General features: G+C 40.9%; 2 protein-coding genes across 4 annotated transcripts; one reads left to right on the top strand and one right to left on the bottom strand.

Annotated features, from left to right (window-relative positions):
* The first annotated feature begins 6823 nt into the window (after positions 1–6823).
* On the top strand, positions 6824–10631 carry ankrd34c (ankyrin repeat domain 34C). Its single transcript, XM_042110881.1, has 2 exons — positions 6824–7340; positions 8479–10631. Exon 2 carries the CDS (start codon positions 8512–8514, stop codon positions 10102–10104), a length of 1593 nt encoding a protein of 530 aa, XP_041966815.1. The 5' UTR covers positions 6824–7340; positions 8479–8511; the 3' UTR covers positions 10105–10631.
* Positions 10632–11008: 377 nt separating this feature from the next.
* LOC121724367 (retinol dehydrogenase 13-like) lies at positions 11009–19472 on the bottom strand. Of its 3 annotated transcripts, none has more exons than XM_042110884.1 (7): positions 19115–19472; positions 18610–18760; positions 18294–18485; positions 17852–18013; positions 17550–17666; positions 15356–15560; positions 11009–12571 (listed from the first exon to the last, which is right to left on the bottom strand). In XM_042110884.1, exons 2-7 carry the CDS (start codon positions 18719–18721, stop codon positions 12475–12477), a joined length of 885 nt encoding a protein of 294 aa, XP_041966818.1. In that variant the 5' UTR covers positions 18722–18760; positions 19115–19472; the 3' UTR covers positions 11009–12474. The 3 variants fall into 3 exon arrangements, with proteins under 3 accessions (XP_041966818.1, XP_041966817.1, XP_041966820.1); XM_042110883.1 differs by having other exon boundaries at positions 18610–18750; XM_042110886.1 differs by having other exon boundaries at positions 18610–18725.
* Between the last annotated feature and the right edge of the window lie 2175 nt (positions 19473–21647).

Genomic DNA, 21647 nt, shown 5'->3' with positions numbered 1-21647 from the left:
AAGTAGACTGTTTAAAAGTTGAATGTATATAGTTTAAAAGTTTAAAAGTTGAATGTAGATAGTTTAAAAGTTGTTGATAGACAGCTAGTTTAATAGATAGATAGTTTAAAAGTAGACCGTTTAAAAGTTGAATGTAAAAAGTTCAGTAGTTTAATGGGTTACATTGTTTAACAGTGGATTATTGTAGTGAGAACTTTTATTTTGAAACAGTTTTGGGCAGAGGAAACAGTTGAATAGGATGTGTAGTCTTAATTGACCTAGATTGTATGCTTAAAGCCTGAGGCTGCAGGTGGCCTGAACACCTGCCATAGGATTCTAATTGCTTAATGGCCGTATTATGATGTCATAATCGGCAATGTTAAGTCTATGGGGATTTTTAAAAAGTTTTTCTTTTATAGTTTAAAAAGTATAAAAGTTTCAAAGTTGAAAATACATAGCAGCTTGGTCCGTTTGAATACCTACGTTACAAAGTTTGAATGAAGTTTCTAAGTTAAACTGTTCAAGAGAAATTGCGTACGGAAAAAGTGGTAAGCGGAATAATAATAAGAAGTTGTTGCCTAGGAAGAACAGTACAGTGCATTTTCATGCACTGTGATTAGATAGGTTTGTGTCACTAGACCAATTCAAGGGTATGATTGATGATATGGCTGTTGCACAATGTTCATGCTTTGACTGATATTTTAGACCTTTTATATCATTAGTATTATTTTTATTTGGCTTTTGTATCTTTTATTGTTCTTGTTTTGTTGTTTTGATTATTGTTGTTGTTTTGTAACTCAGGGCATTGCTGTAAAAGAGCTTGATGCTCTTGAATTTCTCCCTGAATAAAAAAACGGTTGATGATGATGATTCCACCATTTGACTCCCTTTCGGTAGGACGCTCGGTGCAGACATGGAGAGAGTGTGGTCGAGGGTCTGCGTATAATAACAAATATCACCCAATTAATTTCAACCAGTCATTAGGCAGATGGATGATCTGATTACATGAAGTGAAATGATTATATGCGCTACAAATTAATGCTTGGCTACAGCAAGAGTCTGTGAAGCATCAGTAAGTGGCTATGAAGGGCTGCATCTGACCCTTGACAGGCCACTGCATCCTGTTATGTAAAAGGACAGCAGCCTCCTACCAAGGAAAATGCAAGCATACAGTAACAATGCAGTATCTACCATAATAGGAAGGCAACCCTATGTTATATCCCTAAATGTTCTGTTATGTTTCAGCTAAATAATTTCCGCTAACAAGCGACTAATGTCTACGCCTTCAGTCTCGCTTCATCAGTGCTGGGGAGAAACTGATGTGAATGTGGAAGCTCAACACCAAAGACATCAAAGTACCCTCTCTGCAAAATGAGCAACAAACTCCTTATTAGATATTCTCCAATCTCCTCGGATACCGCCGTCACGCATATACACGCATACACAAGTCACAAGATTGCCTGCATTATGAAAGCTCTCCTGCGCACAATTAGAGCATCTAAGGACAGGGCAAGTGTCATCAATGTGCGAAAATGAGATCTGAAGCAACCCCAGGCCCTTTGAGGTGTATGAATACTGGACACCTCACAGAAACACAAGGGGGGTGGTAGACAGATTTAAATCACCGCAAAAAGGCTACACTGCTATCGAACCACATCCACGGACGTGGGGGAAGCCCCTTACTTATTTATTTATATCTGGATGTCTAATGGGTTTATGGATTAGTAATATTGACCACAGACAGAGTCACAGTGTAGAAAAAGAGAAGGCAGAGAAATAAAGAGAGGGAGAGAGAGACAGAGAGAGAGAGGAGGGGGAGGCATCTCTGGTTGCGGCAGCAGCACCAAGCAGCAGGAAGGTTCGCGCCAGTTCATTGCTGTCACAGCCCACACTTTCAGCTGATACAATCACCAAGACACCAAATGCCAGGAGAATGTCAGGCTTGCTTTTTAAAGAGACAAACGGCTCCCAAAACACGCAAGCCACTGTCAGCCTGTGACACCAAGGGGGAGGGGGATGAAGGTGGACCGCACACATAGACCCATAGAGTTTACGAACATGATTACAATGATTAAGGGTTGAGAAAAGAGGCTGGGTAGAGCCGTCTATAACCGACATAGATGAAATTTCAGGAAAACAACACAATGTGGCTAATGTCAGCAAAGCTTAATCCATACTCCTCCCTGCTCCCTCTCTTTTTTTGCCTTGCAATCTGTTATGGAGGAAGCCACAAGTATTCCCTCTGGTTATGGTTTTCAGTGGATTAGCGACATTTCGTTTGCTTTGTCTGTCTTGACTGAGGCTTCATGATCCCTTCCAGACAAGAGCTTACTGCAACAGATCTGGACCGGATCGGAGCCTGATCTGGCCCAGGTGTGCTCAAAACTTGGCTGTCTATAGGGGCACATGTGTGAGAGGCATTGGCAATTGTCACTGCAGTGTATGTTACATCATAAAGAAGAAGGGTTAGATTATTTCTTAGATTCTATATTTTGATTACTTTAACCAATACCATATTTTATAATGAAAATTATATATTTTTCAACATTTAGGAGTAGGTTTTGAAGCAATTCCCCATTCGATTATAAGATCATTCCTCCAACAGCCATTTTTGAGTACAAGCCGGGAAAAGCTGTTGAGTAAACAATAAAAGGGAAGCTAGAAGTTGGGGATTACAAAACACACAGGGTAAACAATCAGCCAGACAGACAAAAGACTGCAGGACCTAGTTGAAAATTGGAGTGAAGGTTTTAGAAGAAGTGAACCAAACCCTGATGTGAAGCCTGGTGTGTGGACTGTAGGCTACCCAGGTTATGCACTATCCACTGTAAATAGGGACTGAAAGTAGTGTTCAGATTGTCCAAATATCTTCCACAATTAATGTAAAATGTACCCTAATGTGGCATTAAAACACAGAGGTTGTCATTATAATTACAAGACCATGTAAGAGTAATAGTAGCCAGCTGGTATAGCTGTGCAGTGAGTACAATAAGTAAAGTTCCCTGCCGACCCATTAACACTTTGAATGCCGCACTGTTTTCGGAAGCTTTGGTGTGCCAGCAATCTAGATCATTGTTGACGATTTTTGTAGAGCCACAGCGTTTATTTCTACATGCCTCTGTTCCTGAGAAATCCCAAGCTAAACTGTGGCTAGTTTTCATCCAAATCCGTTTTTTTTACTAGAAATGGAGATATAGTGTCTTTAATGAAATATGAAGTGTTGCCTGTAAAGTGTTGTCCCACGAAAATAAATGGCCTGGTTTTGACCTGACGCGCATGCGTCACTGATTCGACCCAAAGCGGCAACCATCAAAAGTCGAGTTGATAAAATGTCCAGGTTGTGCGTTTTCAATCCTCATCTATTTCAGTTTTATTCATCATAGAGTTCCCAAAATCGCACATAAGGTGTGTTAGAGTGTCTATTTTCGTAATTAAAAAAAAAGAAGCTAACTCCATGTATGGGAACAAAAAAAACACAATATTGCTAGAAAGAGGTGCTAGCACCCATGGGTTTTAGGGGTCAGCCCAATGTTCCCACATTTCTAGGTTAGGGTTAGGGTCTGGGAACATTGGCACGCTCCCGGTTTTAGCTCCCTTGCTAGCATGCCTGCTGCTCAATCCAAGGTGCTGTAAATTGCGGGTTTGAGTCTGGGAGGGTGATCAAACACAACCCAGTTACATTAGTGCAGTGACTTGGATGGGAGTGAGGTTTAGGGGCTGAGTATAATGGTGGCCTTGTTCGATAGATGCAAGGTATGTACGTTTAGTAAACCTACCTCCAAATGCCTTAAGAGACATGCTAGTGGGTTTTAGATCCCATGTTAGCATGCCTGTCTCCCAATCCAAGGTGCAGCAAGTTGTGGGTTTGAGTCCGGCAGGTGTAGGGCAGAGCAATGTGGTCCATCAAAAACAACCCAGTTACATGGCCTTCCATTTTCTGTGTGCATTAACAGGTGGCAGTATATTCTTCTACTGCAGTACTTTTTAAAAAATCTTCTCGTTTAGAGTAGAGGACACATTATTCTGTCAAACCCTACATTCAGGAGACTAGCAGTGAAGAATAGGGATACTATTTTTAAATGATTCTTCCTTCCTCTCTATCTTAAGACTTTTCATATATAGTGCACATGCAGAGACTGCTGAAGCTGTACATATAAAATGCAATACAGAGCATCTTTTCACAGCTAAAATGAGTTTGTCATTACTGAAAGAGAACACAAAATACCACAGCTTTTTTGTGCAAGCCATTTGAAAAGAAAGAGCATTTTCAAAACTACATTTCACATCCTGGGGATTTAATGATAGTGGCCTCAAGGGTAGAAAGTATGCAGGAAATAAGGTGGAAAATAAATCAGATCTCTTTTAGTGTCACAGCTCTGCCACTTTACTTTAGGAGTTATATTCCAGATATAGATGCTGTGCTTTTTTAGATTTCCAGGTACAATTGCAAAGTGTCAGAAGATAGAAAAAGAATGTGTGTGTGTGTGTGTGTGTGTGTGTGTGAGAGAGAGAGAGAGAGAAAGAAAGAGAGAGAGAGAGTGAGGAAAGGTTATATTTAGACAGCGGCAGTGCATCAGGTGCGATGTAAGATTTCTGCTCCCAAGAGGTGAGTGAGCTGTTTCACTGCTCTTTAATTATTTATTTTCCTTCTAATATGTTGCCGATGACAGCAGCTGTGGGCCAAAGATCAGGCGGAGAGAGTGCTGACGTCCTTCGGTACATTAATGAAGACGTCTAATCAAGCGGGCTTGAGCGCAAGGCGATGCTCTCTGCTCCTCTCTTTCGTATTCCCTCGACGTAAGCACACCGGCCCCACCCCCAAGCGGTGGTGCAGTCCCTCCACTCACACACCCAGACTAGAATACAGCAGAATGGGACACTAGCCCCCTCCCACCCCAATTCCCACACTATAGCACCTACAATATCTTCACTACTCTGAGTAAAATGGGACCATTTGGTGCAATCATCTCCAGTAAAAAAAAATTATTTTAAATAAAAACAAGAAAGAAAAGAAAGCAGCTGTTACCCACACGACAGAGTGGCATCCCTTAGGTCATCTGATAGTGTAAGGAACAGATCATTGCAAAAAGGCATCCAATAGAGAAGGAACATAGCAAATAAGAAAATAAATCCATAAATAAACACAAAATGGCAGCAAAAGAATTCCATGCTACCTCCTAAACACCACCACCCACCCGGAGCCTGGTTGCTTGACAACACAAGACAAAAGGCCTGCGATGCAACTTACTTTATTTTATTCTTGAGCATCATTATCATCATTTTTCCTAATCATTTTCTGCAGCCTTCAAGAGGACTTGATTCTGCTACATCCCTTTCTGTACCCCTAACTAGTACCTCTGAGGAAGTGTCTGAGGAAGTCTCCTGCAGGGGACTCAGAAACAGACCTGGCCCAGATCTAACGTGATCTGCCAAATCAGGGCCGAACCCGGGAGAGACATGTCTTAAGAGTCTGGTGATATTCACAGAGGGAGGGATCCTTTATTAGAGAGCGAAGCGAACACAAACACAACCCATGGTGATTCCCTGTGGTCTCATAACTACCTTCCCCCTGTGCCTAGATTACCCAATAAATAGATAAATAGCTATGTTCCTTCTAGTGGGAAACACAATCATTTCCAGTAAAGCAAGCCAAGTGTAGCAGAACCCACTGAATTCAAACAGCACCAGCGAAATAGGTCATTTCATGGCGATTATGGGCCACACTGTTTTATTTGTGGCGATAAACGCTTTTCAAATATGTTTTTTTTGTGTGTGGTTAAAACAGAACATATTTCTCAAAATCGCACATATGACTTGAAGACCTTTACTGGGAAACTGTGCTACTGAACATTCTGTGTGAATGAAACTTTATAGGCTAGGTGTTAATGAGATTTTTTAGGTATTTAAAACAATGTTATAATTTAGCTTTGCTCTAACAGAATATGAACGGACTGTAATGCACATGTAACAATGTAACATGAGTATTACAAAGATGTGTAAACATGCTTTGATTATGAAATGCCATTTCATAAAACCGGGTGCTATTTTTCAAGCTACCTGCTCCTTCCAGAGCTAGGAACTCAATAGCTCCAATCAGAATATGCTACTCTGCTGTCTCATAGCAACCTAAAAATAGACCTGTCCCTATTAGGCTGTATGGTGGTAATAGCAGCTCAACAATTTTTGGCCACTTAATTATGCGGTACACACGTCATATGCTCACAAATCAAATTCCTTGGACGGTATGCACTATAAATGTCAGAGATTTTAGAATTTACACACTCATGCACAAGGAGAGTTGTATGGACCCTTGGCTTGTATTGCTCTCTATGGCAATAAGTGTCTTATGGATGCTATTGTAAAGTGCATGATGGGAATGTTGAAATGAGGAACAGAGATTGGTTTTTAGTGTAGTTATCTGAATTAACACACAAATACTGAAAAACTCAGTCATAGCTACGTTATTTGACTCATTTGGCATCATTGAAGGTCAGATCTAGAGGACCGTAAGTATGTCTTAACTTGTCCATGTTGGGAAAATATCAAACTGCACTGTATATCAGCTCATAATAGATTATCCAGTCATAATTGGTCATACTAGTCAAAGTTAAGTTACCCGACAGAAGGCATGAGACAGTGAGGTATTTTTTAACTGTCATCTTTCTTGAAAATAATAAACAGCTCAAAAGATTAGGGCTGTTAAAGTATCTGATTTCATGTACTTCATTTGTGCTTGTTAAGTGCATATCCCTAGTTATAATAACAACCATCATTCATAATTAAAGCCAATTCTATAACAACCACAATGTCTGCAAAACAGTATACCAAATGTGATGCTAATTGACAAAGTATTTATTCTAAGCCATGTCTCTCTGCCATAAAATAATGTATCTTCCAACGAATGAACAGACTGTTAAAACTTCAAATTTCTTATGGTGAAACTGTTTTTGTTTGTTTTTCTATCAAAAATAGATATTCGGCTACATAGATTCTCACCAGACACCGTTTATTTTGGTAGGTTCTGACGTCAACGAAATGCACGTTTCATTCACCAAGCAAAAAAAAAGAGAGAAGTTATTTATAACCCAAACGTCTTGGGGTTGTGGTTCTTGTGTGCGCAGCGAGGAATGCAGCTATTGGGCTCATCTGCTACGTCTCCATAACAAAAGCGAAGGTGCTAGTGCGCCATGGTGCTCTAAAATAGCACAGCGATAGACCTGTTTTGAACTATAAAGGGAATGTTCTTTAGATCTACGGCGCACCATCCGGAAATATTTCTTTAACATTTTGTGAACTATTTTAAACAGCGTTTAAAATTAAACATGGACATTCAGAAAATGATATATCCGTTTTCAAAACAGGTAAGACGTTTTTGAGTCACGCAATTCAGCAATTTAACATGTTAAGATTCGCGTTGTATATGTTTAACAGGTTAAGATTTACGTTGTCTGAATCTTCTGTGATCGAAGAACATTGCCGACAATAGTTGTGTTCATTCTTTCATGAAAAACCTAATCCATAATTGTGTGGATGTCTTTGCGATATTCGAGAAGATCGCAGTAGCCTAACTTTCCAACTTTAATAAATCAATATAACGCACACTTGTTTTGAAGGACACTAGAAATACATCAGAGACATATTTTTCGAGATAGAATAATGTATACTGTTGGTTGTTGAACACTATTATAAGTGTAGCCTATTCAAGTAACGCACCAGAGAGCGCAGGTTTGGGTCTCTCCAAACGCGCATCAGATAAGGGATAAGCACCTTGGAGAGGGACATTGCTAGAGCTCATACACATTTTAACTTAACATAAATGGTCTTTCTGCTCTACCGCATCTTTTCATTATTAGAAAAACATCACTCAAAGTAACATCCTGCAGAACAACAGGTAACATTCTGCAGAACAATTAGATCCGCAACATGTCATATTACATCAATATTTTAGGATTACTACGTCTGGTCTCAAATGTGAATCAATACATCTGCACAGTGCAGATATCACAGCTTGACATTTGCACGTGAGGGCTCTCACTAGAGAACGTGTCTGGAGACGTCTCACATGCTTATTAACAGTCAATGAGTAGAAACGACACGACGTACATTTTTATGTTGATTAGACTGTGTTTCTAGTTCTTCGTTTTCACAGTTCTTTTAACTTTTAATGAACACTGAAATTAAAGTTCGGTTCATACCTGTCTAACCTGATATCCTGATCATGGATGCAGCTGGTGAAATGCGTGCGCTGCATATACATCGCCACCTGGTGGACGTACAAAGTCAGTACTTGATTCTTTGAGAAAACATCTGTCATGCTATTAATATCACATAATAAAATCAGCCTGGGAGAGAAAAGGAAATCATTATATCTGGGATATCTGTCTATGCTAAAATGGTCCTCTCCTCTGTGCTAGGTCAAAGCCTGTGATTCAGTGAGACAATGAGTCAGTGGTCGAGAGTGCTGTGTATCAGTAGCAGCAGGTTGTTGTTGCATTGCAGGACTGAGCGTGATCTCGGCGGGCAATCTGGGTGATGGACGACATGTTGGAGCTGCGGACGGATGGCAACTCGCTGCTGAAGGCAGTATGGCTGAGGCGCCTGCGGCTCACCCGTCTCCTGCTGGAGGGAGGCGCCTACATCAACGAGAGCAACGACCGTGGCGAGACTCCGCTTATGGTGGCCTGCATGTCCAAGCACTCCGACGCGCAGAGTGTCAGCAAAGCCAAGCTGGTCAAGTATTTGCTCGACAACAAAGCCGACCCCAACATTCAGGACAAGACGGGAAAGTCGGCGCTGATGCATGCGTGCAGCCACCGGGCGGGCCACGAGGTGGTGTCGCTCTTGCTGACCAACGGGGCCGATCCAAGCCTGGAGGATCGTGGCGGAGCCTCAGCGCTGGTCTATGCCATCAACGCGGATGACAAAGAGACTCTCAAAGTGCTGTTGGATGCATGCAAAGCCAAGGGGAAGGAGGTAATCATCATCACGACAGACAAGTCTCCATCTGGGACCAAAACCACAAAGCAATACTTAAATGTGCCCCCTTCCCCAGAACTGGATGAGAGGTCATCGCCGACGCTATGTGCCTCCCCCTCCGACATTGAGCTGAACCCTTTGTCTTCGCCAAGCAAAGACGAAGAGCTCAATATGGTTTTTCCTTTCCAGTCCCAGTGGAAATCCAGTGCCAAGCCCCCCAACGGCCCACCCTCCCCGCCCCGCAAGCCGGCGAACCCCAAACGTGCGCGCCTCCCGCAGCTGAAGCGCCTCCAGTCCGAGCCATGGGGCCTGATCGCCCCCTCCGTGCTGGCTGCCGCCCAGGAGGAGAGCAAGAGAGCCAGCTCCGACGAGGAGGTCGTCTCGGGCATCAACGGGCTGGCCGTCTCCAGGCGAGCCCCCCTGTCGCGGAACAACAGCGTGGACGGCAAGGAGATCACATTCCCTGCTGTTGGCGAGCAGCCGTCCAAAATCTCCCCCACCTCCCCGGCTTCTCCACTGTCCACCTCCTCCAAGGTGTCCTATGACAGATCCCTGGCCCAGCACCAGCCCCTGGCTCGCCGCAGCACCATCCCCATCGAGCAGGAGAGGTCTGAGGGCACTGGCCCAAGCGCTTCGGCCAGCCTCAGGGACACTGTGTACCGGAGGCGGCTGGGCAACGACCACTACGACTCGGACTCCCAGCTCTACGCCGACTCGGGAATGCTCGACTCGGCCAAGGTGCCGCTGGAGCGGCGGAAGCTCAACACTTCGCCGCTGGCCATGCTGACCAGCTCGCGCGAGTCCCTGGACAGCAACGCCAGCACGTCGTCCCCTTGCACGGCACGTCGCCGAGCGCCAGGCCTGCTGGAGCGGCGCGGCTCGGGCACCCTGCTGCTGGACTACATTTCCCACACCCGCCCGGGATACCTACCGCCCCTCAACGTCAACCCCAACCCCCCTATCCCCGACATCGGTGCCTGCAGCAAGCCCTCATCGCCCCTCGCCACGGGGATTCGGTCGATAGCCCCGGTGGCGCCGAGCTCACCAAAGAGAGGCAACCTCAAGAGCAAGAAGAAGCTGGTGAGGAGGCACTCTATGCAAGTGGAGCAGATGAAACAACTCTACGACTTTGAGGAGCTGACCCAGTAGGACCAACTTACCCCTTTTGTCTCCATCTATCTATCTATCTATCTCTCTCTCTCTCTCTCTCTCTCTCTCTCCTCTCTCTCTCTCTATTTCTCTCTCTCCAAGCCTTTGACAGTCTTGACAGATGTTAAGAGTTACATGGAAACCAGCACATCCTGCGAAAACAAGGTTGAGTTTTGAGATCATGTTTCCTCAGCTCCCTGAGGCCTGTCTGTACTGAACCAAAAAAAGAAGGAAAAAAAAGAAAAGTGAGAGAATAAGTGCTGTTTCACGTAGCGGCTGGCTGGCTCTGGACAGGACCTGGCCCTAATCTGTCAGACACTTAAGCACATCTAACCCAGATCAGGCTCAGAACTGCTCCACAGTCCACAGCTATGTAGGGTAGAGCTGAGCAGAGCTTCAGGCACCTGCACCGAGGAACTCAAAGGAAAGCTGCTGGGTATGTTCACTCACAGACCTAAATAAAATGTTCTTTGCTTAGTTGCATCCTATTCATGCACATCCATCGATTGTCAAACTGGGGTTATGTGTCCGAGAGATTACAGTATACTCTCGCCACTTGTAGCTATCAGTCTAAATTGGAATTTAATGTGCTTTAATGTGATTGATACAGATATGTGTTATCTACTGACTATAGTCTAAAGTAACCATGTTTTATGTGCCTACTACACTGAAGTCACCCTATCCAACCTACTGAATACTAATTCAAAGTAGATAGCCATAGCACAAACGGCAAAACGCTTTGACTGTACATAGAATAATGTCACATACAGACCTACTGAGCTTCACTGTCTGGAGATATGACAGAAGAAGATTTTAGTATTTAATCTAATGACTAGTAGTGTTAGGCTGAACCAAAGAAAAAAAGAGATTATAAAAAAAGAAAATAATAAAAAGAATTCTCAAATATGTAACACCATTTATTAATACATTAGATATATACAAGATGATTTTCTGGTGAGACCAAGAAGCAAATGAAGTTGTCATTAAGTATGTGAAAATAATTAGCTGTCCAGTGTTATAAGATCTTGCCAGGATATGTCACCATTGTCTTTTTTAATGTGCATATTGACATAGGAAAGTACAAATCCTAACAAAATGAAATGACCTCTGACAAAAAATAAATCTGATAGTGTTGAACTACTCGCTAGTTATAGTCACTATGCTATTGCAATCATGAAGCCTGAATAAGAAACCACCAATAAGGTTTTGCCTGGTCATACAGGGTTTTGAATCTGATATGTCACCTTTTCTCGTCCTTGATGGAGCTCTTGTGTTGAGTAAAAGGTTGAATGTTTGTAGCAAATTAGTAAATTAGTGCCTTCAGGTCTTTGTTATTGTTTTTAACAGGTTTAAAATGGTTCACTGTAGTTTGCAATTAAAAGCATACAGCTTGTGTATCATGAAGAGAAGTCCCTAAACACATACTGCATATTTGTGTTAAATTTGCCAACAGAATTGTCGGCTTTAGCTGTTGACTCTACATCAACATATCAAGCACATGGTTTTAAGGTTAGCTGGCTAACTTGTTCAAACAGTTTGAATAAATATCTTTTGTCTTACATGGTACATACTGTAAGAGTCCAAAACACAAATGTATTCTGATATTGGTCTTTAAACGCACAGCCTAAGAATCTGTCATACTGAGCAGGATGCAGATATTCTGCTGACAAAGTTCAGCGAAGCCATTTGATCTTAAATACAGACAGCATCAATATGAAAGGCATGCCTTAATTTAAAAAAAAAAAATGATAGGACTTTAATGTCTCACATTAACAAATATTCAAAATACCTGATTGGTTCATTTTTCAAAGAGGATGAAATAGTCTTTGGGTTTTTGGCATTTATTAACTGACGGTCATTCTAAATCTAAATATGGAAATAGCTAACAACATTGTGTTCTATATATCCTAGTGCATAAGAAAGTTATAAAATTAACAAGAAATGATGTGCTTGTTCTTTCCAAAAAAAAAGAAGTAATGTGATTTGTGATTTGAATACTTAATATGCTTAGAAACTACCTGACATGATCTTAGAAGGATAGTAAATCACACACTGATATCCCAGAGAAAATGTGAAATTATCACACGGCTTCCACACGACTCAACTGTGAGACATTCAACTGGTTGTTTGACTCATGTTTACACCATATGATACATAGTATTTTTGTATGTAGTAGCCTGTATATTTTGAATAAATGTCTGTAACATTACTACTCTATTCTTGGCTATGTCACAAATTAAGATGATTACTGGATACTTTTGTCCACCATACTTTTGACCAAGGGTGAGTCAACCTAGAGACTGATTGTAAAGACCAGACTGGGTGAAAAAGGTTAAAAACCAACCCCCAAGGGTCGCCGTGCTCCACGCATTAGGAAAGTCCAACCATGGAGGCACTCATGTCCCAGAGTTGCCTGGCAGCCTCGTCATCCTGTCCTTGGGGTGCTACAGGTTTTCGCTCACAGTCACTGGAGGGGGATGGGTGATTGGGAGGGTTGAGAGACAAAGATGTGATCAAACTGTAATCAGTATCTATCTATATCTACTGTATATATTCAATATATATATATATATATATATATATATATATATATATATATATATATATATATATACACACACACACAACGCCAAAACAGAAAAAATTGGGACGTTGTGTAAAATGCAAATAAAAACAGAATGTCATAATATACAAGTCTCGTAAACCCATATTTAGCAGTATAAAGGACATAGACAACATATCAAATGTTGAAAATGAAAATTTGGACTATTTCATGGAAAGTATATGTTAATTTTGAATTTGATGCCAGTATCATGTTTCAAAAAAAGTTGGGACGGGAGCATGTTTACCACCGTGCTGCTTCACCTCTTCATTTAACACAATTCTGTAAATGTTTAGGAACTCAGGAGACCATTTGCTACAGTTTTGATAATGAAATGTTGTCCCATTACTCCACAATATAGGATTTCAGTTGCTCAACAGTATGGGGTATTCTTAGTCATGCTTTTCATTTAATCATGCACCTAATTTGACAAATCAGGACTGCAGACAGGCCATCTTAGCACCTGGACTCTTCCTCTATGGAGAAATACTATTTAAATATATGCAGAATTCATTTTGGCATTGTTTTCCAGAAATATTCAAGGTCGTCTCTGGAAAAGACATTGCCTGGATGGCAGTATATGTTGCTCAAAACCTGTATACATCATTCAGAATTGATTGTGCTGTGCCAAATGTGCAAGATGCCAATGCTGTTGGCACTAATGCTCCTCCAGACCGTCATAGATGTTGGGTTTCGGAGTGAACACTAAAACAAGTTGGATAGGTTGAATACTTGGATAGGCCCTCTCTTCTTTGGCCCAGATGAGTCCTTGATTTCCAAAAAGAATGGCAAACTTTGATTAGTCTAACCACAGGACCTTTTTCCATGTTACCTCAGTCCATTTTAAACAAGCTCAGGCCCAGATAAAAGGGTGGTATTTTCTGTATAATGTCTCAATACAATTTTAGCTGTTACAATGTTGGCTGCAGTTTTTGAATTGATATTAAACTGCGCACATAGACAAAGGTTATCAGAGATTTTCCTGAGCCTATACAATGACAGGTCTGTTAACAGGTCTGGTATTGATGCAGTGCCATCTGAGGTCCAAAAGACCACGGCCATCCAATGTGTTTTTCAGCTCTTTCCCTTGTTTGCAAAGATTTCTCTGGATTCTATGAATGTTTTAATAATATTATGTCCTGTAGATGATTAACTCCCCAAATACTTCACAATTTCATGTTAAGAAGCATTAAAATGACATAATTTCATTATTTGTGCATGCAGGTTTACACATAGTGATGAATACCCCTACATCTTTACTTCTAACAGTCCCTGCCTCTCTGGGATGCTTTTTCATACCCAATCGTGTTGCCACTTACCCTAATTAGTTGTGAAACATTCTTCGTTTTGTTTTCTTTATCATTACACAACTTTTCCAGCATTTTATTACCCCGTCCCAACTTTTTTTGAAACATGTTGCTGGTATCAAATTCAAAATTAGCATATATTTTCCACAAAATAGTCAAATCTGTCATTTTCAACAGTTGATATGTTGTCTGTGTCCTTTTTGCAACTAAATATGAGTTGCCCAAATATATATATATATATATATATATATATATATATATATATATATATATATATATATATATAGCCCAAATATATATATATATATATTTTGGGCTATATATATATATATATATATATATATATATATAGCCCAAAACAGAAAAATTTGGGGCATTGTATAAAATATGAATAAAAAATGTATATGTATATATATATATATATATATATTAGTGATGTAGTACTAGAGACCAATTTCTGCTTTCTCGGTCTCGTCTCGGACTCGTTCCTTCAAAGACTCGGTCTTGACTCGGTCTCAGACCACAGTGGGAGGAGAAGGACTTGTAATTTCAGACCCGAGTCCTCGAGACCAACGCATTTTTTTATGTTCTTATAAAAAAACAGACAACACATAACAACAACAATAATAAAATGCAATGTTGACCGGCATTATTTGAAAATGACATCCCATGGTGCAATGCAAAGATACAGCCGTCAGAGCCGTTTATTTATCTCTATGGCTCTGCTGCCGGTGAGTGTCTGTAGGTCAGCATAGTCCATATTAAGACGTTAAGACTGCTCCTCTAAACAATTCCCAATCTAGCTTAGTCTGTAGGCCTAACGGTTGATTATTAACTGGGGTGATATTAAATTATGAATATGAAAACTGAAATTTTTTTACGGTCTTGGTCCTAAAGGACTCGGTCTCGACTCAGACTTGCTTCCTCAAAGACTCGGTCTTGACTCGGACTCGACTGTATTTGAAAACCAACAGACTCGGTCTCGACTTGGTCTCGACCCTTTAAAGACTCGGTCTTGACTCGGACTCGGCATAGGCGGTCTCGTCCCCATCACCAATATATATATATATATATATATATATATACATACATACATATTTATATTGTTAGTGAGATAGATTAATAGATTTATAGTGTTATAATATTGACATAATGTACATATGTATTAGAAAGTCCTTTTCTATACTCTTGCAATCTAGCCTCACGGTGACAAAATATCAGTCCATCTCAAATTAATATTGTAACATGCACAAGGTAGAACGTCTGTAATGACGTTCCCAAATTCCCAACAAATTAACACCTGAAGATCATACCAAGGACTAAGTTCTACTGTATGTGTCACCTGTAGTAGAGCCCACTCTCGTTGGCCAGACTTTCCTCCACAGCACAGTAGATGGTAGTCTGCGCTCCCTCTTTGGGAGTCTTGATGAGTAGCAAAAAGGGCTGGTACAGGATCCTCTTCCACAGGGCCAGCTTGGGCCAGAAGTGCCGGCCCAGCTCAGTGTGGATGATCCCCGGATGCAGACTGTACACAGTCACTCCAGTGCCTGTGGGTGGGGACAAACAAAAACAACAACAGGGAAATATCAACCATGTCTGGCATAAGATGACCAAGTCACCTAGAGCCCTTGAGAGCCTTTGTGCTTGAGAGTTGAGCCCTTGAGAGCCCTTGTGCCTGAGAGAAGAACAGCTACATGGAGGTACACTGTACACCAAAATGACACAACATAAAAGAGACAAAAATGCCACCCTTTGTGCTGATGTGAAAGAGTGGTCTTCAGCATTTAATGCAACAGCATATATATTTGTCTAAAAGCTATACAGTATATTAAAAGTTAATGAGACTGATTTTTTTTTCTGTGACCAAATCGTAGGTCATTTTGTGCTGCCAAACCACATGCTATGCATGTAGAACTGGGCCTTCGATAATCCAGGAGGACAACAGTGACCATTATGCCACATGAATGGGGAGTACATTATCAATTTATCACAGTAGGTTAGGGCCTCCCGCATGGGTGGAATAGACCCTTTTGGCAAGCTGTTTGTATCCCTGAAGTAAGGTTATTCCAGTCAATTCAACCAGGGCCCACTCACTTAGGTCTCTGTTTAGGGCTTCAGAAGACATATTTGTACTCAACATAGGCTCTTAATTTATTTTTCTTATTGAGATAAGTAGAAAACACTCACAAAAAGCAATGAACAGAAAAAAAATTATTTCAGGGTCAGAACAGCAGACCTCACAAGTCTGAAAAATCATTTTGGATCTCATTTTCAGAGCACCCTAACACACATACACATACCCAACATACAAGATTTTTAAATATTTTTTTCTTTGTTCTCCATGATCCCTTCTTTCTAAAAACACCAATTTGACATGTCTTGTGCAAATCTTTCTTTTTTATTTTTAAAACAACACAAAATGCACCATTGAGATCAATATGTTTTGTATAGCTTTGATGTAAAGAGTAAATAACCAAAGGGAAATTGTGCTCTGACGTGATCACCTGAGAGTACCTAAGCAGGGGTGAGGATATGCTTTGCAATTTCAGTGATTCAGTGATTTCAGTGCCACCTGTCGTTACTCTACAAAACATATTGATCTTAGTGGTTTCCCATGTTCAGGGTGGAAAATAAAAAAGAAAGATTTGCATAAGACAAGTCAAATTGGTGTTTTTAAATCATGGAGAATAAAGAAAAAAAATATAAATAAAATCTTTGAAGGACAGCTATGACCATGCAGGATCATCCAGACCAAACGTGACAAATTTGCTACATACTATTCCTATGTATGTACCAGCATGCAACATTTGAGCCTCCTACATGGTTTAGTTCTTGTGCTATGGGCTTGTGAACTTTGACAAAGAAAAGAGGCCAAACAAAATCGACACCCCCCTCCCCCCCCGTAAAACTGGCTGTATCTTGGAAAGTATTGATCTTACATAAAAGTAATTTTACAGTGCGTCTCCTGGGTAACATAGGTACACCTGGTCATTTTTTCCAAATTTTTTGAGACCTAAGTGCGTGGGCCCTGTTTGAATTGACGTGGAATGACCCAGTACATATACTGTCGTTAGACATGTTAGTTTTACCGTACAGATGATCATTGATCTATTGTTGCAATAATAATCCTGCTCAATATGAGGTTCAGACACAAACATATACACATGTAACGGGAGTGTTTTGCTCTCCCTAAATATACTCTGCGTTGTGTTTTTAAAAGAAAGGTTGAAATAATACGTGATGTTCAAACTGGGTCTTACTGAATTAGCTTATTGCTCATACAGAGGCTATCACATCCAAATGCTCCTGTTGCATGGTATCAGACAAGGGACCCCTGGGGCGGTGGCATCCACGTCACACCTACACAACACCCCCTTATCCCTACATTCCCGTGGGGAAATTTAGGGAAACAACATTAACCCTGCTACACACACACACACACACACACACACACACACACACACACACACACACACACACACACAAAATACACACTTTAACCTAAAAACTCTGTATAATTAACTGATGTGGCTTACCTTGTAGTCTCTTGGATAGCTCTCTAGAGAACAACACATTGGCCAGTTTACTTTGCTTGTATGCCTTCTGGGGAGTGTAGTCTTTGTCCAAATTAATGTCATCAAAGTACATTTCAGCTGTTGGTAAGAGATTTAAAAGTTAAGTTTAAAAAAACAAAAAAACAATGCAATATAGCACCTAAAAAGAACACTTCCACAAAAACATCCAAATATAAAAGGCAAAGTAGAACAGCTAGAACCATTTTTCAGTCAGCCACCAGGCAATGATGAACAAATAAATTGTTTGAGCACAGATCACAAACCTCTTTCATGCGCCAGACTGGAGACGTTAACGATGCGACTCGGTGTGGATTTCTTCAGCAGGTCTAACAGGCAGTTGGTTAAAAGGAAGTGGCCCAGGTGGTTGACCCCAAACTGCATCTCAAAGCCGTCCTGTGTCTGCCATTTTGGACAGCTCATGACACCTGTGAGCACAAGCTAAATTCAACTCGGAACCTCCTTAAACCATTAAACATACATGGCCAGAGCCATAAATCAACTGTGAGCAAATCAAAAGAAATGGGTTTACATTACTATTTCTTTAAATGTGTGTGGTACATTCATTGGAATAATGGATCAATCATGTGTGTTTAATAGAGTACAAAATAAAATGTTATTTTGCAAGGCAAATATTTTGTAAATAGGGTTCTCTACTTACATAAAGAATATGAAGAGCCCACCACTGCCCTGGTGGTAAAAGTGTACCTGCATTGTTGATGAGGATATCCAGTCTGTCTTCGGTCTTAAGCACATCCTTGGCCAAATCTCGAACTGACTGCAATGATGCAAGATCTAACTTTTTCACCACTACATCGCCATTACCACTTCTCTCCTTGATATCTTCTGCAGCAAACGTGGCTTTGGCCAAGTCCCTACATGCCAAGATGACACGGGCCCCTATATGATGACAGCACGCAATTAGGGATTCAAGAGTATCACAACTATCATAATGTATGCTATAACTTGTAACATACACAATGAGCATACAAAGGAAATGTGAGAGCCAACAGTGATCCTTCACCTCTGCTTGCGAGGTCAACTGCAGTCTCTTTTCCAATCCCTGTGTTGGCCCCTGTGATGAGGACAGTCTTCCCATCCAGCCTGGCTGGGCTGCGGCACACCCCTCCTGCCATCCATCTGCGCAAAGTAAACAGTCCCAGCCCTATGAGAGACTGGTTAGTATCAACACGTTTCTTTGGGATTTACTGTAGAAGCTGGGTGCTAATGGTATGATATAAGAAATATTACCATGCATGCAATAATCATGCAGACTATCATGTTTTGGGTGCAGACTGCAGATGATCATGTTTTGGCAGTAATAAGGTTTTAAAGATACTAAACAGGATTTGTCAACATGTCCATTTAGACTAGCCTAGCATAGTGTTGTTAATGTAACAGCTAAGGTGCTTAGAGGACCCAGATATTATGGGACAGCAGATAATCTGAGCTAGGCTATATGTTTTGTTTTTTTTTCTTTGTTTTAAAATGAATCGAGCATGCTTTGTTTGAGATTAATTTAGGCCTACCTGTGAGTGTAACCACTGCTATTCCAGTTGAATGGTTAACAGCAAAGGTCCTTACTGCTCTGGTAAAGTTCTGCATAATGTAGCATGCGGAACTTCAGCTTGTGTAAAAGTAACTTGACCTGTAGACTAGCGTCTTTTGAGGCTGAGGTTAACCAGGAAAGTTAAGGTTGTGTAGCGATTCTCACATGTCACTGTCGTTGTTGGCGTTCGTACCGATTCGGTTCGCCCATTAATTTTGTACACACCCACTCCTTGTTCAGTGAAATAATAAATAAACACTGAACGCAGTCTACGCACGCTGACGGTCAAGATAACGCGCTCTTATCATGACCGTGATGTAACAACCTTGCCAAACTTGCTCAGCGGAAACGAGAAGGCTATGGGTGTGACGCATTTTCAAAACGAAATTGATGGGCTCAGATACAATAAATGTAAAATATGACATTTAATTAAAAAAATATATTACATGTGTAAGTACTTTTAACAGAATATTCTGAAGTTATAAACTATGCAATTTCCGTTCAATCCAAGAAAAGCGGAAGTTTAAAAAAACAATTCCCTGAGCAGCTATATATTTTACCAGCAGAGGGAAGCAAAGCATTTTGTGCTCCTTGGAGTGGCACCAAAAAGTATGTAGTGTGGAGTGCACATTGGACCAATCTTCAGATTGGTAAATGTCTTTTTTCTGTTTATAGAAGGGGGAGGAAAACAATTAGGCTACCCCAAATATTTTTGTTGGCCTATAGAAACATAGACATAGCAATGGAATGCTATACTGGGCATTGTTATTTGAGATTGTAATCAACACATATATTGCAAATTAATTATTGTACTGGGGGAAATTAACTAACTACCAAACCTACCAAACCTAATCTCACAAACAGCTAATTTAACCTAAACATCCGTCAAACCCATCACCAGGGTAATCTTGCAAGTGACAGCAATATGTCAATGTCAACTTGTTCGTTTTGGCTCTGACCCATATGCACTCTAACTGGTCTCACATGAGCAAATAGCTAGTGTTTAAAGTAGCAATCAATGATATAGGGTCATGTTGACTTGGCCTACCGCACAAATGGTGAGCTGTAATGTTTTGATCAAAATAATGTTGCAGGCCATTGTGAAAGCTGGACAAGGCTAAAACTTTGAGTGTTAGGATTTTGTCAGTAAAAAGTTAATGGTCACCAAAACCCAAGAAACTTGTGGGTTTAGCCTGGGTGAACCAAATGACCAAAAACCCAGGATCCGATCACAATCACTTGTTCGGCAGGGGGTGGGCTTTATATGCTGACAGATAGAGAAGTGTTCAACACAACCAGGCCTAATCACTGCGCTGATGGCGACAGGGTTAAACAGATACAGACGTATATTTTCTTTGGAACTGTGTAAACAACTGCATTTTAAAGCTTGGTTACAAGAAAGATGTGTTTGCTGCACTTCTGAAATTATTTGGTAAGAATTTAATGCACAAATAGAAGTTTACTTTCACTGCTGGTTACGTCTCTGGATGTCAAAAGTCAATCAAGTCTTTCCAGACCCACTCAGTCTCAATATCAGTTTAGGTTTGAGAAGCAATCTGGTGTTAACCAAGCTATCGTGGGTTAGCACCCATGTAGTACTGGTTACACATATAAATGTGATATAACAGGCAGCCCTCTGCCGCCTATTGATATGTGTGTTTGAGGGTGTGTGTGGGGTGGGGTGGGGAGGGGGGGCATTTGGGCCATTTGAACTCTCCATGGTATGAGTACATTTACACACTTCATGGGGTCAAAGGGTATTTAAACAAATGATCAAAATGTGTCAATGGCACTCGCACACTAGCATCCTACATGGTAGTGTGTCTAGATTAAGCACATTAGATATTGTGTCTAGATTAAGCATTTATATCATTGCCTCTGTAGCCTATGGTCAATATCTGGACTAAATTCTTCTGAAAATACAGTAGCCATTTTTTACAATGTGCTGTTGCAAATGTATAAAGCATATATTTTTCACAGATCAGTGAAACAGTAATTTCAGAGAAGACCATGTTAAACTGGATTATAACCTTGAAGTTGGCCAAGTTTGCTATACATTTTCACTGCCTGTGAACAAGTAATGTCCTTCCTGACCACAAGCATAGGCCTAACTGATTTGTCAAAAGCTGGTGACTTTGCCCCGTCCTCTAAGTAGCTAAACCAAACAAGTGAAGGCAAGGTGACTTGAGCTGGGCGCTTTTTAATGGCTCACGTCCAGGTGATCGTAGCAAGATTCTCACATGACTGCGCACTTCCCATTCTTTCTCCCAGTATGGTCACCATCCTCGGCTAAAATTAGAGGCAGCGGAATGTTGGGATTATTTCTGTGCCTAACGCTAGAGACTGTGCTCTCTGTCACTTCTGTGTCACTCTGCCAAGTAATGTCAATGTTTTGTCAAAAAAGCACATTGAAAACGTAAAGACCTTGGACCTGTAGCCTATAACATGGGTATTTTGGTTCAACCACTGGTCATGGTTTTATAGGCTACATTGCATTGTTGATGAGATTAGAA

This window comes from Alosa sapidissima, chromosome 11 (genome assembly GCF_018492685.1).
Source record: "Alosa sapidissima isolate fAloSap1 chromosome 11, fAloSap1.pri, whole genome shotgun sequence".
NCBI lineage: Eukaryota > Metazoa > Chordata > Actinopteri > Clupeiformes > Clupeidae > Alosa > Alosa sapidissima.
This window is presented reverse-complemented; position numbering and strand designations above follow the sequence as displayed.

Excerpts from the sequence above, each read along its gene's own strand:
- ankrd34c (XM_042110881.1), top strand. The coding sequence starts at position 8,512 with ATGGACGACATGTTGGAGCTGCGGACGGATGGCAACTCGCTGCTGAAG.
- LOC121724367 (XM_042110883.1), bottom strand. The coding sequence starts at position 19,190 with ATGCAGAACTTTACCAGAGCAGTAAGGACCTTTGCTGTTAACCATTCA. Across the intron at positions 18,751-19,114 it reads AGCAGTGGTTACACTCACAG|GGCTGGGACTGTTTACTTTG; the intron begins GTAGGCCTAAAT and ends AGTCTCTCATAG. Across the intron at positions 17,667-17,851 it reads CAGTCTGGCGCATGAAAGAG|CTGAAATGTACTTTGATGAC; the intron begins GTTTGTGATCTG and ends TCTTACCAACAG.